At 42.0% G+C, this 17,644-nt stretch overlaps 2 protein-coding genes across 2 annotated transcripts; both read left to right on the forward strand.

Annotated features, from left to right (window-relative positions):
* Window positions 1–17: 17 nt before the first annotated feature.
* Window positions 18–1,910, forward strand: cts12 (cathepsin 12). The gene is made up of 8 exons (XM_029000039.1): window positions 18–71; window positions 218–375; window positions 462–584; window positions 680–844; window positions 972–1,193; window positions 1,275–1,443; window positions 1,595–1,700; window positions 1,774–1,910. The coding sequence occupies exons 1-8, from the start codon at window positions 68–70 to the stop codon at window positions 1,871–1,873; spliced, it is 1,047 nt and encodes a 348-aa protein (XP_028855872.1). The 5' UTR covers window positions 18–67; the 3' UTR covers window positions 1,874–1,910.
* A 1,061-nt stretch (window positions 1,911–2,971) lies between these two features.
* ttc39c (tetratricopeptide repeat domain 39C) lies at window positions 2,972–14,234 on the forward strand. Its single transcript, XM_029001818.1, has 14 exons — window positions 2,972–3,437; window positions 3,742–3,790; window positions 4,858–4,983; window positions 5,156–5,270; window positions 5,667–6,033; window positions 7,484–7,652; window positions 9,355–9,448; window positions 11,078–11,185; window positions 11,318–11,427; window positions 11,520–11,643; window positions 11,772–11,869; window positions 11,946–12,050; window positions 12,187–12,225; window positions 12,607–14,234. Exons 1-14 carry the CDS (start codon window positions 3,289–3,291, stop codon window positions 12,694–12,696), a joined length of 1,743 nt encoding a protein of 580 aa, XP_028857651.1. The 5' UTR covers window positions 2,972–3,288; the 3' UTR covers window positions 12,697–14,234.
* Window positions 14,235–17,644: the final 3,410 nt, after the last annotated feature.

Consider the following 17,644-nt stretch of genomic DNA (forward strand, 5'->3'; position numbering starts at 1 on the left):
TTCATTAGTGAGTATATAAAAGAGGTGCGGCTGACCTGCCACACTTCAGGTCTTTGCTGCTGGGAAGATGGGTGAGGCTTTGATCTAATTGTTTGATTAATGTCATGGCTACGTTACGTTTATTCTTTATTGGTTATGCATTTTATTTGTGCAACGTGATCTAGTTCATTAACTATGTGCATTTGGTAAGTGTTGCTAACATTGACTTTCTGATCAGCCCTGCATCAGGTGTCCTGGGTTACAGCTGTGGCCAGAGCTCTGTTGGTGAACCTGCTCTTATGGGACCCACTCTGTTTGGCGGCAGAGTCGGATGAGGAGGTTCCTTCTGAGTGGACAATGTGGAAGAAGAGCAATGGTGTATCATATGATGAGCAGGTACATACACCCACACACACAGAGCATGTTGCTGTAGTTTTAACATTGCCTGAGCGTTTTCCGTGTGGATCTTTCCTTGAATGAAGAAGGATGACGATGAAAGAATGACCATTTGGGGTGGAAACATGAGAATGATAAGCGAGAACAATCAGAATTTTGCCAGAGGCTTCAGTAGCTTCACAATGGCCATGAACAAATATGGAGACTGGGTGAGTTACTTCTCTCTCTTTCTTGTCAGAGGTGCTATATGGACATTTGAGTCCTCTTTACGTGAGAGTAAATATACACATTGGTCCAATTTCAGAAACCACATGAGTACAGAAGATTGCAGGGGGCTATGATAAACGGTCAGACCAAGAGAAGAGGCAAAAGTGCATCTGCTCGTAAACTCAGATTCAACGCCAGGCGCTTAGGACTGGTTACCATTGACTACAGGTCCATGGGCTATGTTACAGAGGTTAAGGACCAGGTATGCTTTCAAAATTATTCATTATACAGAGACTAATAATGGCATACATGTACTTCTGAGCAGTTTTACATTTAGTTTTCTATTCACTTTCATTTCGTCTTTTTTTCTGTCCACTTCACCGTGACAGGGTTACTGTGGTTCATGCTGGGCCTTCAGCACCACAGGGGCCATAGAAGGACAAATGTTCAAGAGGACAGGCCAGCTGGTACCTCTGAGTGAGCAGAATCTGCTGGACTGCTCCAAATCTTATGGCACATACGGCTGCAACGGTGCCTGGATGGCTAACGCTTATGATTATGTGGTGAACAATGGGCTGCAGTCCTCTGACACTTATCCCTATACATCAGTGGTATGTCCCATTACTGCAAAATGGCACTACAGAAATGACTGGCATGTCTAAAGACATTTCGATTCCTTTTCACTTCCTTAGGACACCCAGCCCTGCTTCTATGACAGCAGTCAGATTGTCGCCAGGATTAATGACTATAGGTTCATCCCAGCTGGAGATGAGCAGGCTTTGGCTGATGCTGTGGCTACCATTGGCCCGATCACAGTTGCTGTGGATGCTGACCATTCCAGTTTCTTGTTCTACAGCTCGGGTAAATTCCAAAGCAACTTCATTGTACTCTTGATTACGTTATATACTTCAAATATCTTTGCACAGTCACAGTCTACTATAAACGTAAAGTGAGACCGGCTTGTTGTAAATTAACAGGCTGCAGAAATAATGTTTTCAACGTACAATGACAGGGATCTACGAGGAGCCGATGTGTGACCCAAACAACCTCAGCCATGCTGTCCTGCTAGTTGGTTATGGTTCTGAAGGAGGGCGGGACTACTGGATAATCAAAAACAGGTAAGTGTGATCTCTCTCTTACGGTGGAAGATGTATAGGTTTGCATGTTTATTCTGTTTATTTGTGTCCCCAGCTGGGGTACTGGTTGGGGAGAGGGAGGCTATATGAGGATGGTCCGTAATGGAAGCAACACCTGTGGAATTGCCAGCTACGCTCTTTATCCCGTTGTGTGATGTTTTTATTTATTTAAATAAAGCGCTGCGCACTCGGTGTTTGTTCTTTCATTTTGATGGCTTCACATTAACATTGTAAAGATAAAGATGGTCACCACGGTTGCTCTATACTTTTCCTGTTATCGGAATGAGTGGTGATTGACAGGTTCTGACTGGTGTGGAAATTATGCAAAATTCATGAATTGTTATAACTATTACATGATTAGCCAAAATGTGTCTCAATTGATGTGTTCCTGCTGAAAAAAACACTATTAAAATGTAACAACACATACACTATAACACACGAGGAACAGGTTTTACAGGCTGCCGCGGTCACACTGAAGCCTGATTTCACAGACACTTCAGGCAGCTTGAGATCCTGAGAGTACAGTCCGGCGACGAGAACAGTCATTTAAAAGCAAATCCCATTGGCTTATCAGTACTTTGAATAAAATTTGAGTAACGTGCAGTTTATTGTCATTATTATTTTTGCAGTACAGAAGAAAAAAGGGAATTTTGAAGGAAGCATATGGAAGGGCCGCCATTATTTGTGGTTTGATCTTGTGAGTGGTGGTGTGGGAAGTGCAGGTCTTTTTCCTCCCTCCTTGACACACGTACACACACGTTTTGTTTATTTGAGGGTGCGGCTCCAGCAGGACGTTCCACTACCTATTCAGTGTACGCTCATTAAACTTAAGGGTACAATAACGTATAAATTCAGTTTTAATTCAAGTACGGGGAAACCAGCTGATTGCTGGCAGCACTCCTGGAATAAAGATGTGCATCGTCCCTGAATCTGCACTGAAAAAAAGGGAACACTTTGTAACTCATCTGTCCCACCTAATATTTATTGCATTGCCATAATGTGAATCAACCAAACAAACCTGCTGTCAGAAGCATCATAGTAAATTAGAAAGAAAAATTACTCATGAGCATAAATTTAAAAGGACAAACTAATATTTTTTAACTACTGTAATGAGAAAAAAAAAAAAACACCATCTAATATTTTACGTGATATATGCAATCTGTAAATAAACCGAGCCGCTTATGATGCTGGCGAGGCGCAGGCCGCCGCTGATTGGCTGGACGCCGCTGCGCGCCGCCGGGCGGAAGGTGGCGGCCGCCGTCGCGCTGGCTCGGGGGGAGGGCGGCTGATGGAACCGGGCGCAGAGTCGCTCGGCTCGGCGCGGCGCGGCGGTCGGTGCTGGGTGGCTCCGGTTATGTAACCGCGCGGTCGCAGTGTGGCTGGACGGATATACGCGCCGCCATCCGGCATCCGAGGGAGGAGGACCACAGCTCGTCGTTCGTGGTTTGACGCTCCCACGCAATCCGCCGGGAACGGAAGCGTTTTGGGACCCGCGAGGCCACATATTGCGATCGCTTATCCGTCACGTCAGAACCAAATCGCCTCCTCCCTGGTTCAAAGCGGCCAGACAATGGCGGGTCCGGAGCAGCAGCAGCAGCAGCAGCAGCAGGTTGAGGAGGAAGCGGAGCAGATAGACGACGCGGAGCTCGCCCTGCAGGGCATCAGCATGCTGCTGAACAACGGATTCAGGGAGAGCGACGAGCTCTTCAGGAAATACAGGTAAAGGCCCTGCAGGCCCGGCTCGGATCGACTGCTGCCAGTTCGTTCCCTGCCCAATTCTGCGCCAAATTCCACGTTTATCGTCTTTTTTTTTCTTTCATCCATCCATCCATCCATCCATCCATCCATCCATCCACCCAAAACGTTTCAATCGCGATATCTAATTGGCCTTCCATTATCTATTTGTACTATATAATTTGATCAATCGAGGTACTTTATCTTTTTGCATAGGAGGTGCACATTTTTTTTTTACTATTTCAAAGAGCAAAGCGGTTTTATTATTATATGCATCTGTTGTCCACAGAGCACACAGCCCGCTGATGAGCTTTGGAGCCAGCTTCGTCAGCTTTCTGGTGAGTTTCTGACTTCATGCCACCTCTGCGTGTACAGTTTATTAATACAAGCTAATAACATTTCCCAGAAGCATGACGAGGTGAAGAATCACACGCAGAAAAAGTTGACGTGCCGACTCTGATGCGTCGTTTGCACTGAAAACGATTGTTCTCTCTCTCTCTCTCTCTCTTTTTTTTTTGTTATTCGGTTTTCTGTCATGATGATTGATCATAGTGATGTCATCAATAAATATATATTTTTACAGTGTGCCGATCCTCGGCAGCCGTCTTGATGAGTTTCACAGTTGTCATGAATTGTGCAACCGTGGCCACTAAATGGATGAGTTGGAGAGAGAGAGAGAGAGAGAGAGAGCACAGGCCTCTGTCACATCTGTTCATGTCAGAGTGCGTGCGATGTAAAGCGATGGATGATGTCATTTTTGCCATAAGATGTAGAGAAGCCAAACGCAGGGTCACGACGCAGGGGTCTGCACGCTCAGGTTGCCAGGCAGCGTGAATCTGATCGTAAACGTGTGTTTTGGGTAATGTAGCATAACTAAGGTAGATTGAAAACACATCAGTTTCACTACGTGTTGCGTTGCACATCACAATCTCAACATCAGTTAAAAAAAAAACGGAAACTGAAAAGGAGCCTCTGAGAGAAAACTCTGTGACATACACTCACCAGTCCATACGAAAGAGAAAGTGAAGTGATTGTGATACACTGCAGCACAGCACACAGTGACACAACGAAATGTGTCCTCTGTATTTAACCATCACCCTTGGTGAGCAGACATGACAGGCGCCCGGGGAGCAGTGTGTGGGGACGGTACTTTGCTCAGTGGCACCTTGGCGGATCGGGATTAGAACCGGCAACTTTCTGATTACGGGACCGTTTCCTTAACCGCTAGGCCACCGCTGTCCCAACGTGCCACTGTATCTTGCTATAAGCACCATCAGCCTGATTCCCAAAATTGTTGTCATTTTGAACTTTCCACTGATTGTGAATTTTAACTTTTGTTCAAATTTAACGTTAGTTTCTGCAGTCATGGTGATTGTGAGAATTCCCGTGTGCTGTGTGACTGCAGAATGCTATGATGACTTTTGAGGAAGAGAAAATGCAGACAGCATCTGACGACCTGAAGACAACAGAGAAGCTTTGCGAGAGTGACATGGGTGTCATTGAGACCATCCGCAACAAGATAAAGAAGACTGTGAGTATGAGGGAGGTGTAGTGGACTTGCAGAAACGATGCTGTGCTTAATTTAAGTAGGTTTACTCGTTCATATCAAGTAAAGCCAAATCATTTCAAAGAACTACCAAAAAAAGACCTTCTATAAAGCATCTTGATGGCTCTTAAAATGACAAATGTTCTTCTTCCTTCAGATGGACAGCCAGAGCTCGGGGGTCACTGTGGTTGATCGTCTGCAGAGGCAGATCATAGTGGCAGATTGCCAGGTTTACCTTGCTGTTCTCTGCTTTGTGAAGCAGGAACTTTCAGGTCAGAGTTTCCGCCTAAACGCTGCGACCTTGATTGGTCCCTTCAGGGGGGGGGGTTTTAACGCCTGTCGTGCAGACGTCACAGCCGTTCTTAGTAAGAGTCTGGCATGGCATGGGCTCCAGATTGCTGCGAATATGTGCATTCATAAAATTTATGAGTTTTATGTCAGCTGTTAGATCATGTCGTCTTTGGGTTGTCTTGGAGATTGCAGGATAATTTGAGTGAAAATCCAGCAGACAACTCTGTATATGATGTAATGTATGTTGTATATGATGAAATATATATCTATATCTATCTGTTTATATATATATATATATGTGTGTGTGTGTGTGTGCGTGTGTGTGTGTGTGTGTGTGTATATAGCTGAGATTTTCCCTTCCTGCCTCTGTTATACAGCATACATCAAAGGAGGCTGGATCCTCCGCAAGGCCTGGAAGATGTATAACAAGTGCTACAGCGACATCAGCCAACTACAAGAAACCTGTTTGAGAAGGTCCTTCACCCACCAGGAGCCAGTCTCATCTGACCAGGCCAACCACAACACGCTGGAGCCTGAGAACGGTGGAGTCACCACCGAGGTTCTTGGCCGACTCAAGGGCTCTGTCAGCTTTGGATATGGCCTCTTCCACCTCTGCATCTCCATGGTGCCACCGCATCTTCTCAAGATTGTCAACCTGCTGGGCTTCCCAGGTGACCGTCAACAAGGATTGGCCTCATTGGCATATGCCAGTGAAAGCAAAGACATGAAGGCTCCATTAGCAACGTAAGAACTCATATTACATGATGTGTAATGTTTTTGGCTCGTGCTGTGGCACATCAGAATCAGAAACAGAGTCGAGTTTATTGGCCAAAGACATTTTTTCTCAAGCACAACAGTATAAAACAACAACAACAATATTCAATATAGTCTAATATCTTATACACAGAGAATACAAAGATTAGAGAAATAATTCCAGAAGTGTATATGAAGTTCAGCTGTACAGGAGGGTGACGGCGAGGGGAAAGAAACTGTTCCTGTGCCAGCTGTTCAGGTTAAACTGGAACCTTGTTTACTGAAGTCTGGCTCACGGTTCACTGGGATACTTTTCCATGCCGTGATAATACTAATTTTTAATTTTTTTTTCCCTCCGTGTTTTTCATAAATTCTAATAATGTGACATGGCACTGTGAACTGCTGTAATGCGGATCCTTTGCTTTCTTGCAATTTATGAGGGGATGGCTGGCTTGGGGCAGTTCGCGGCTGCCCAGATGATCCAGGAACAGGGGCTGGACGCAGCCTGCTCATCCGACTGGAAAACCGCCGCTGAGCAAACTGCCAGCCTGTGAAAGAGTTGTGTATGATGATGTTAAAATCATGTCAGTTTGCATAGCTCAGTATTTTGGTTGCTTCAAGGATTTCCAGTCTTTCACAAATCACAGAATCTGCAAAGTCAGCTACAGGCCTCAGGTAAAAGGCCGGTGTCATTTTCATTCACATGAAAGTGGTCAGCTACAGATCATTTCCAGGGTTTAAATTTAGACCTACAAGAAATTTAGACAACCGTCATATGTTGGGTGAATTCTGTTGGGATGACACATAGAGGTGTGAACCTTCACTGCTCTCATTCGATTACGACCATAAACGCAATGCGTGATTACTTCAAATACAAGAGTTAAGGCCTCGTACACCAGTGTGGACACTTTCATTTGCTACAATGAGCAGAAAAGCTATTGGAACAGTCGAATATACTGGTAGATGTTCTTTAAAATCACACAGCACTGCACTGTGGGCGGGGTTAGTCGTCTGCCCCGGTCCTGACGCAGATCGACTCTCCACCAAGCAGAGGAGCCGAGCAGACTGGTCCAAGCTCCTGTGGTCCCTTTATTATTTCATTTTGTATTAGATAATTGTTTGGTCCCTGTCTCATGTACGAGCGGTTACTGACATTTACCCAGGCGTGGCAAAACTGAGGTGCTGTAAGCATAATATGATTATACGATTAATTTTAACGCCCCCAATGATAAATATGAATGAGTTAAAATGTATTATATTGGGACACACAAACAACACAAATCCAGGAGCCAATAGAAAAAAAAAGTGAATATGGTGCTGCGATGGATTTGATTGGTGTGAAGTGTCATATTGTCTCAGAGAATGAACAATGAAAAAACTGGATGAACTCACTGCCGACCTAACTGGATTTGTCTCCTGGTTCTTCTCTACCCATGCTCAGGCTGGCCCTCCTGTGGTACCACACGGTAGTGCAGCCCTTCTTTGCTCTTGATGGCTCTGACTGTCTGGCTGGCCTGCAGGAGGCAAAGGCCATACTGCAGAAGAAGTCGGTGGTGTACCCCAACTCCTCTCTGTTCATCTTCTTCAGGGGACGTGTGCAGAGGCTAGAGGTTTGTGAGTCCACTGCAGATAAAGTCACTGAGGCCACGAATGCACCAATGTCTTTATAGTCCCTGAACAAACGTCTTGTCGCTTGTGTACAAATTGATCTCAAGTGCCGCTGAAATATATTTCTAAGATTACAAGAAATGGCTAATTTTATTCCCAACAGCTTTTGTAATAATGTTTCAGTGCAAAATGAAACTGTCAAAAAGGATTCTAATATTCAAAGCTTGGTAAAGCCCATCGAGTCAATTTTTGCACAGACATAAGTGTTGGCGCCTTGTCATATGAGCTTCACCTGTGACTACTAATGGATCAATTAGGTGTCAGTTGTGTATAAAAAGTACCACAGTACACTAGACCTTCACATCACCTGCAACTAGACCTCTGCAAACATGCCTAAGCTTCACCCTGCGACTAAAGTGTTGATTATCAAGACGCTGAAGACCAGATCCACTGCTGATGTGGCAGACACCTTCAATGTGTCTCAGTGTCAATTACAGAAGATAAATAACAGACTTGAACAGACTGGAGATGTTTTTGACAAGTTCAGGTCAGGCAGACCCCGCAAGACAACTGCTCGAGAGGATCGTTATTTTCCACTGCAGCAGAGCTCCACGAGACCTGGTCACCTGAAGTCCCTGTGTCAACCAGAACAGTTTGTTGGATTCTGTCTCGAAATGGCCTCCATGGTCGAATCAGTGACCAGAAGCCAGCACTAAAAGACAATTGAAAAACGGTGCGGCATTTGCCAAGACCCACACCCTGCTAAAAGGATGGATGCTGGAAAAGTGGCAGAAGGTGGATTTTTCAGATGAATCTTCTGTTGAATTGCACCACAGTCGGCGTAAATAATGCAGGAGATCTACTGGAGCCCGCATGGATCCGAGATTCACAGAGAAAACACTAAAGTTTGGTGGTGGAAAAATCATGGTCTGGCGTTACATCCAGTATGGGGGTGTGTGAGAGAGCTGCAGGGTGGATGGCAACAGCAATTGTCTGAAATACCAAGAAATCTTAGGTACCTTTTATATTACCAACCATAAAAGAGGCCAAATTTTGCAGCAGGATGGTGCTCCATCATATACTTCCATCTCCACATCAAAGTACCTCAAGGCGAAGAAGATCAAGATGCTCCAGGATTGGCCAGCCCAGTCACCAGACATGAACATCATTGAGCATGTGTGGGGTAGGATGAAAGCATGGAAGATGAAACCAAAGAATATTGAGGAACTCTGGGATGCATGCAAGACTGATTTCTTTGTTATTCCTGATGACTTCAAAAAAGTGTATGAATCCTTCCCAAACCGCATGGATGCAGTCCTTCAAGCTCATGGAAATCATACAAGATATTACATTTGGATCTCACAGCACCACTACTTAATTTGCTGACATATTTTTGTATTTGCAGTAAATTTGTTCATTTCAATGCATTAAACATATGGTAGGGTTTTAGCTATTCCTAATACCAATTCATTAATTAAAAGTCAGGTTAATAGTAGGTGTTTCTACAGAATAGATAAGCGACAAGACTTTTGTCAGGGACTGTAGTGGATACACCAATTTGTATAAAAAAATATACAGCAAAAAAAGACGTGGACAATCATGTCCATTAACATCTTTCTATCCTCATACTGAACTCAATATATTAATAATGTGAGTGGATTGTTGCTGAAACTGTATCAAACTTGGCTGACTACTCTTTCTCAGTGCCAGATTAACAGCGCTCTGGCATCCTTCCACCATGCTCTGGAGCTGGTATCAGACCAAAGAGAGATCCAGCATGTGTGCCTCTATGAGATTGGTAGGAGACTGGAATGCACACGCTAAAAGACACAATTTAACATTTAGTGCTCAGCATAAATGAGTGCACCCCCTTTAAGTTTGAATTTAAGCAATGCTCAATGAACAAAAGAACAATTTCCAGAGATTTCACAATGCTGGGTTTTATTCAAGATTTGTTTAACTCCATAACATGAAATTAAGGTTAATAACATAACTTAGATCACAAAATCTTCAGTTTCATTAAAATTGGTTGAAGCAAAAATGAATACAGCCTGCAAGACTGAAAAAACTACATCATCTAGTATTTTGTATGACCACCATGATTTTCAGCACCATGTCTTCTAGGCATGGAACGAACAAGTTGGTGACATATTGCAACATCTTTCTTTTTCCATTCTTCAAGAATAACCTCTTTTACAGCCTGGATGCTGGATGGAGAGTGATGCTCTTCACTTCAGAATTCACCACAGGTGTTCGATTGGGTTCAGATCAGGAGACATACTTGGCCATTCAATCACCTTCACCCTGGTCTTCAGAAATGAAACAGTAGCTTTAGTGTTGGAAAAGTGCATGACAACCAAGTTCTCAGCATGTTCTCCTTCAGTATAGAGCTGTAGCAGCACTCATGCAACCCCACATAAGGACACCACCACAACCATGTTTCACTGTAGGCACCATGCATTTCTCTTTGAAATGCTCACCTTTACGATGCCATACAGTTTAGTTCCAAAAACAGTGATCTTTGTCTCATCACTCCAGAGTATAGAGTCCCACTAGTCTTCATCTCTTTCAGCATGGGCCCTAGCAAAGCCAAGGCATGCTTTTTTTGTGCAGGGGCTTTAGGACGATACCCATGCATGCCATTCCTCTGCAGTGTGCACCGTATGGTGTCACAGGAAACGGCCACTCCAGTTTGGCTTTCTACAATTAACTGCAGTGAACTTGAAGGCCGATTTTTTTTTTTTTTGTGTGAAGAAATGATTTCCTTTCTCAGATTTTGTGACATTTCTCATCCATGTGGAGCCATTGCTGACAGCATGAAATGGGAAGGGGTTGTTTTGTTAAGGAATGTCCTTTTATAGTCACCTGTATGCTGGACACCTCTTAAATGAATCATTAGACTCACCTGTGGTTGAATTTTGTAGTGTTTAAGTGCAGCTTTTCTCCTAAGGCTATAATTGGGGTGTACTCATTTCTGCAACATGGGCTTGAATGGATTTGTTAGGAAAATCACTTTTTTGTGTGTGCAAATTAACAAATCTTTTTTGCAATCAATTTTGTAGTATGGTATCTCATAGAAAATGTTGATTCTGAAAGGGAACTAAAGGTTTGCTGATAAATGTAGTGGGATGTACTAATTTATGCTGATAAATTTATGCAAATTTATGCAATAAATGATCATTTATGCACTGTACAACAGAAATATAATAGCAATACACAGGGTGGTAGTAGCCTAGTGGGTAGCATACTCTGTGTACACAATATGTGTACACATGTATATTTAATTAATTGTAATGTTAATTGTATTAAATATATTATTTTGGAAGACTGTAGATGTTAGACTCTCATTAGACCCACCAATACAGTTTGTCAAATCACGAATACTTCATGTTCCAATACTGTCATGTTTTCTAACTGAAATGTTCAGGGTGGTGCAGCATGATCGAGCTGAACTTCGAGGACGCCCACAAGTCATTTGAAAGATTGAAGAATGAATCCCGATGGTCACAGTGCTACTATGCCTACTTGACCGGAGGTGACTCTCTGCACTCGTCTTGATATGATCATTTACGATAAATGTGTAGGCTTTGTTAATGGTATGTCATGCTATATAAAAGTATTACACTTTCTTGCATGTATGTCTCATATTACCCTCTCAAAAAATTAGTTTGTCAGGGAGCCTCTGGTGATCTTGAGGGTGCCAGGGCTGTTTTTAGAGATGTGCAGAAACTGTTCAAGCGGAGAAACAATCAGATTGAACAGTTTGCACTCAGGAAGGTGGGTTCTGTCCATTAAACTTTAGGTCACACACATGCAAACTCTGAAAATATGTGTGCAAAATACCTGTTCCCATATCTGTTTGTGTTCAGGCTGAACGGCTAAGGAAGATTTTTCCCACTCAAGAGCTTTGCATCCTGGGAGTTGTTGAGGTGCTGTACCTGTGGAAGGCGTTGCCAAACTGCTCCCCCTCCAAACTCCAGGTTATGGGCCAAGGTCAGTAGAATTATTTAACATGTCGTGGGTACGGGCATCTGAATTGCATACAGATTTACAAACAACTGTAAAAGAAACCGAAATATATATTTTTTAAAAAGCCTTAATAATCTCTGTATTTGTTTCAGTGCTGCGAGCCTTGGACGACCCATCTTGCCATGGACTGAAAAACCTGCTCCTTGGCTCCATTCAGAAGTGTCTTGGAAACATAAAAGATGCAGTCCAGGTACATGCACCTCACACCATCTTCACCATGTCTTTTGACATCTTCAAACAGGTCAACTAACTCTTGTATTTCACAGTCTTTCCAGTTGGCTGCCAAAGATGAGTTGGGTCGACAAACCAACTCCTATGTGCAGCCATTTGCCTGCTATGAACTGGGATGTGTGCTACTGGCAAGACCCGAGGTAAAATGTTCAAGTGTACCAAAGAATTGCTTGTTTTCTTACATTCATGTGTTGAATTACAAGGAAAGATACTATTTTTTATTATATACACCCATTGATAGATGCACAATTCTCCTTTTTTATTATTACCATTTAGACGGTGGGAAAAGGCAGGTCATTACTTCTTCAAGCAAAGGTAAAATTAACACATTAACCTGGCAGATACTATCCATAATAGTTCTTATAAGAAAAAAATAATTATATATACCTACATACATACACACACACATGTATATATGAATTATATTTATATATAAATACACAGGCCAAGGACACACAGGACACCTTCTCATTCAATGTGTTTTCTTTATTTTCATGGTAGATTGGTGACATTGGTAGATTCTCACTGAAGGCATCAAAACTATGAATGAACACATGTGGAGTTATGTACTTAAAATTGGAGACCTGAAAACACATTGAATGAGAAGGTGTGTCCAAACCTTTGGCCTGTACTGTATACAGATTGTCATTATCAGATTGGTCTGGTTCTTATTAACCAAGTGTCTTGATCACACAGGAGAACTACACGGGCTATGACTTTGAGAACCGACTGCATGTCCGTATCCATGCTGCTATGGCATCCATAAAGGAAGTGGTCCCTCAATGACCTGACCTTTCCCAGGATTTGATTGTTCGGTTCCCCACAACTCCATCCCTGCCTATGATTGTTCTTTTTAAATGTTCTAACCAGGAGTGGTACATTTTTTTCTTTTTTCTTTTTAACTGTTTTAATGTTAAAGGCTCATGTGTGATCATTTATGTAAGATTCAGTCCAAAAAACTCAGGAACAAAATTTCCAAGGGTCAGAGTTGGGCTGATGAGAATTTTTCCATGTGCAGAGCAAGTATTTACACAAGTAATTACGGAGGAATTGGTTTTATGATCATAATCTATTGCTTTTTCTATCCAGGTCTTTGGCTGTGTCATGTGGCACCTTGATTTCTGAGTTGTTGTTGTTTTTCTTTAATGTCTGAGCTGTGAAGTAGAACCTGAACCACATACTGAACATTTTGATGTTCCCTCACATGACAACATCACATTTAGCTAGAAAACACTTTAGCTAGAGATCCTCTTCCTTGTCTTAAAAATAGATGCATTCTTGCATAAGTTCAGCAACTTCAGTTTTTCATTTATACAAGCCGATTCATCACATTTTACTGCATGATCTACTTTACCCACTGCAGAAACAATTCATACGTGTACCATTTGCTGATCAAGCAGAGCATAAGCAATTATAGGGTCATTTAAGGGAATTTGAGAGCTTTTCGCTTCAACCTATTACAGCAACCATTTTTCCAACCATTCCATCTATTTACAACAGATAAACAGCAGTAATAACTTTACAGTTGATGGGAGACTTTATACATCTTTGCACTATGTCTGGTTTGCCTTAAAATGGCAGCTACACTTTTCAGTGTTGTTACGGAATTATGCTATGAGAACACGTTCCTTTAATAACTGTTTAACAAAGGGAAAGGGCAACAAATGCAACACAACAAAAAAAAAAAAAGTCATTTTAACCTCACCTTTTTTTGTCGTGTAATTGTCTCCCATACTGGTGACAAGTGCAGTCCCCAAAAAGACATACGTCATTCAGGGTGTACAAATATCACAATACAACATACACTTTGAGGTGTGGGAAATGAGCAATAAAGATCAGCCAATTCTGTGCAACATGAAGATGTCAAAGTGTGTGGAGCATAATGGAAATGCAGAAAAGCCATTTCCTCATGGTGAATTTCTGTGTGTATGAGTCAGTGTGTATGTGCCACAACCAATGCTGAACATTTGCAGTATGACGTCTGTGACTTTGCTGTGATGCCATGCCGTAAAATGGACTGAAGGACGTTACACATGCACACCCAAGACCTAGACCTTTTCCTCATCATCAGCTATTGATCTCCCCCCAAATGTCATCTTTTCTTTACCATCTGCCGGGGGAATGGGGAGTGGACTGCGGAGCTCTGTGTCCGAAGCGGCTTGAGTCGTGACCTGAGTCCACGTATGTGCAGATTGCTCTTAAAGTCTCAGGGGTTGTGGGGGTCGACCAGGATGTGATCAGAAATTTAAGCAGGAACTGGTTTTCCTGCATGCATCTGAGCTAGCTGTAACAAAATAAAGTGCTAATGTTGCCAGTTAAATCAACCTTACGTGTCATTATATTTCTTTCAACGCATACTGTAGTACAGTGATGGTGCAAAAGAGATAAGTGTTGTCTACAGGTGCATTTCATAAGTTTGAATATTGTGAAAAAGTTTGTTTGCTTTCAGAATTAAAAAGGTAAACCTTCACGTGCCACTTAAATGTCTACAAACAAATTATGCAAATTCTACATATTTGTCAGTGTTCTAAAGCTGGTGATAGTGCAGCTTATATTTTACCTGATAATATAGCGCACTGTTGGAGTGTCCATAAAGCCTGCAGCATCACCCTGAGACCCTCACACTGTCCCCTCATACTGTGATCCAGGAGGACGTGCTGCAGCATCAGAGCTGGGTCGACCAGGATGTGGGACATCTTTTACCTCGAGGCCTCCTGGGATCTTCTACACCACACCACTTCTACCCTGAACATATGCACACTCTCCTGAGAACTGAAACTCACACACACACCTTTAATTATTGCCTGACTGTCAAGTGCATGTGAATACATTTAAGTAATTATGATAGATATAAAAAATATATATATATTAAAATTAACAAACCCAAATCCTTTGGGTTTGTTGATAAAGCAAAAATAAATGCTTGAGAAATATCTTTCTATGTGTAATGATTATAGCATATATTAATATTTAATGTTTTGAATTGAACTGAAAGTAAACAAATGACCTTTATTACAATATTCCAATTTTGGCATGTTTGTTTTAATCTTAAATTATGGCAGATATTCCAAAGATGTTTCTAAATGATAGAGGAACATCCACTCAAATTATTAGGTTTAAGAGATGTTCTTTAGGCATTAACTTGTTCTCAGGCCGGTGACTGAAAGAAATGTAACAAACCTGATCCACCAGCAGAGGACAGCATCTGAACAACAACTGCAGAACCGGGGTAACAGTTCACTTTCCATAAGACAATCACCAATTGGATTGAAATAATGAAAAGATCATGGCAGAAATTAACCAATCAAAAGAATGTGGACTATTTGGGAGAGTTTAATTTGAATTGACAGTGAAAACATATTCTCATGATCACAGAAAATAGTTAATTGTGTTTCAAAACAGAAATTTGGTCAAGAAATGGTCAACATTTATTAAAACCCAGGGGAAAACTGCATAATTTATCACTCATTTATAAATGACTGTGAATAACTAATCACAGAAAATCAGAAAAGGGACAGAAACCAGAGCTGTAAATGCATATACACAAGCACTATGCACAGAGAACAAAGTCACTTGTTGCTGAGGAAAATCATAAAAAAAGTTTTACATTTTACAAATAATAGACAAATAAAGGCTTCAGCAACATTACATAGCCATTACACTATACAGGTCCTTCTAAAAAAAAGTTCATTATTTCCTGTAATGTACTGATAAACATTAGACTTTCATATATTTTAGATTTATTACACACAACTGAAGGTAGTTCAAACCTCTTATGGTTTCAATATTGATGATTTTGGCATACAGCTCATGAAAACCCAAAGTTTCTATCTCAAAAATGATATCATCATGATATCAAAAATGAGCATATCATGAAAAGGTCCTCTAAACGAGCTTTTAACCTAATCATCTGAATCAACTAATTGACTCTAAACACCTGCAAAAGATTCCTGAGGCTTTTAAAAACTCCCAGTCTGGTTCATTACTCCAAACCGCATTCATGGGTAAGACTGCTGACCTGACTGCTGTAAAGAAAGGCCATCATTGACACCCTCAAGCAAGAGGGTAAGACACAGAAAGAAATTTCTGAACGAATAGGCTGTTCCCAGAGTGCTGTATCAAGACACCTCAGTGGGAAGTCTGTGGGAAGGAAAAAGTGTGGCAGAAAATGCTGCACAACGAGAAGAGGTGACCGGACCCTGAGGAAGGACCGATTCCAGACCTTGGGGGACCTGTGGAAGCAGTGGACTGAGTCTGGAGTAGAAACGTCCAGAGCCACAGTGCACAGGCGCGTGCAGGAAATGGGCTACAGGTGCCGCATTCCCCACGTCAAGCCACTTTTGAACCAGAAACAGTGGCAGAAGCGCCTGACCTGGGCTACAGAGGTCAGGATGAAAGCAAATTTTGCATGTCATTCAGAAATCAAGGTGCCAGAGTCTGGAGGAAGACTGGGCAAAGGGAAAAGCCAAAATGCCTGAAGTACCCACAGTCAGTGATGGTCTGGGGTGCCATGTCAGCTGCTGGTGTTGGTCCACTGTGTTTTATCAAGGGCAGGGTCAATGCAGATAGCTATCAGGAGATTTTGGAGCACTTCATGCTTCCATCTGCTGAAAAGCTTTATGGAGATGAAGATTTCATTTTTCAGCATGACCTGCTCACAGTGCCAAAACCACTGGTAAATGGTTTACTGACCATGGGATTACTGTTCTCAATTGGCCTGCCAACTCTCCTGACCTGAACGCCATAGAGAATCTGTGGGATATTGTGAAGAGAAGACCCAACACTCTGCAAGACCCAACACTCTGCATGAGCTTAAGGCCGCTATCGAAGCATCCTGGGCCTCCATAACACCTCAGCAGTGCCACAGGCTGATTGCCTCCATGCCATGCCGCATTGAAGCAATCATTTCTGCAAAAGGATTCCGGGCCAAGTATTGAGTGCATAACTGAACATGATTATTTGACTTTTTTTTGTATTAAAAACACTTTTTTTTTTTTGATTGGTTGGATGAAATATGCTAATTTGAGATAGGAATGTTGGGTTTTCATGAGCTGTATGCCAAAATCATCAATATTAAAACTATAAAAGGCTTGAACTACCTTCAGTTGTGTGTAATGAATCTAAAATATATGAAAATCTAATGTTTATCGGTACATTACAGGAAATAATGAACTTTATCACAATATACTAATTATTTTGAGAAGGACCTGTACACTATGCAGCCTATTCATCAAAGAGATCTTTCTTTCTAGGATTCATCAGTTAATTCAGGCAGCATTAGTGTAATGTCCTATATCTTTATTGATAATTTGCCATTCCCTTGTCGATCATCTATGTTGCATGCCACACTCTGTTCCATTTTAAATTCAGACTTTCCTGAGGATCATTTCTGAGTTGTGTTTTAGCCATCATACCTATTTTCTGTTCTTGTAGGTTTAGCTACCACAATACCATTACTTATCACAATACCTTTGGGATGTGCTGGTAAAGACTTGGAAAAACCATTACTACTGGAATGAAGAAGATGCGTTATTAGCGTTATTAGCCATGCCATGATGAAAACATGCTGTAATCAAACATACATAACTCTTTGGATGTAGCCTAGTGGATTTGACACTCGCCTTTGAACAAGATGACCACTAAGTTACAGGTTCAAGCCCTGCTTAGACTCCAAGGTGACAGGGTTTATGTTACACCCATTCTGCACACATTCCATTGGCCGCCAGTCTCTTAT

Source organism: Denticeps clupeoides, chromosome 13, assembly GCF_900700375.1.
Source record: "Denticeps clupeoides chromosome 13, fDenClu1.1, whole genome shotgun sequence".
In the NCBI taxonomy this organism is placed as follows: domain Eukaryota; kingdom Metazoa; phylum Chordata; class Actinopteri; order Clupeiformes; family Denticipitidae; genus Denticeps; species Denticeps clupeoides.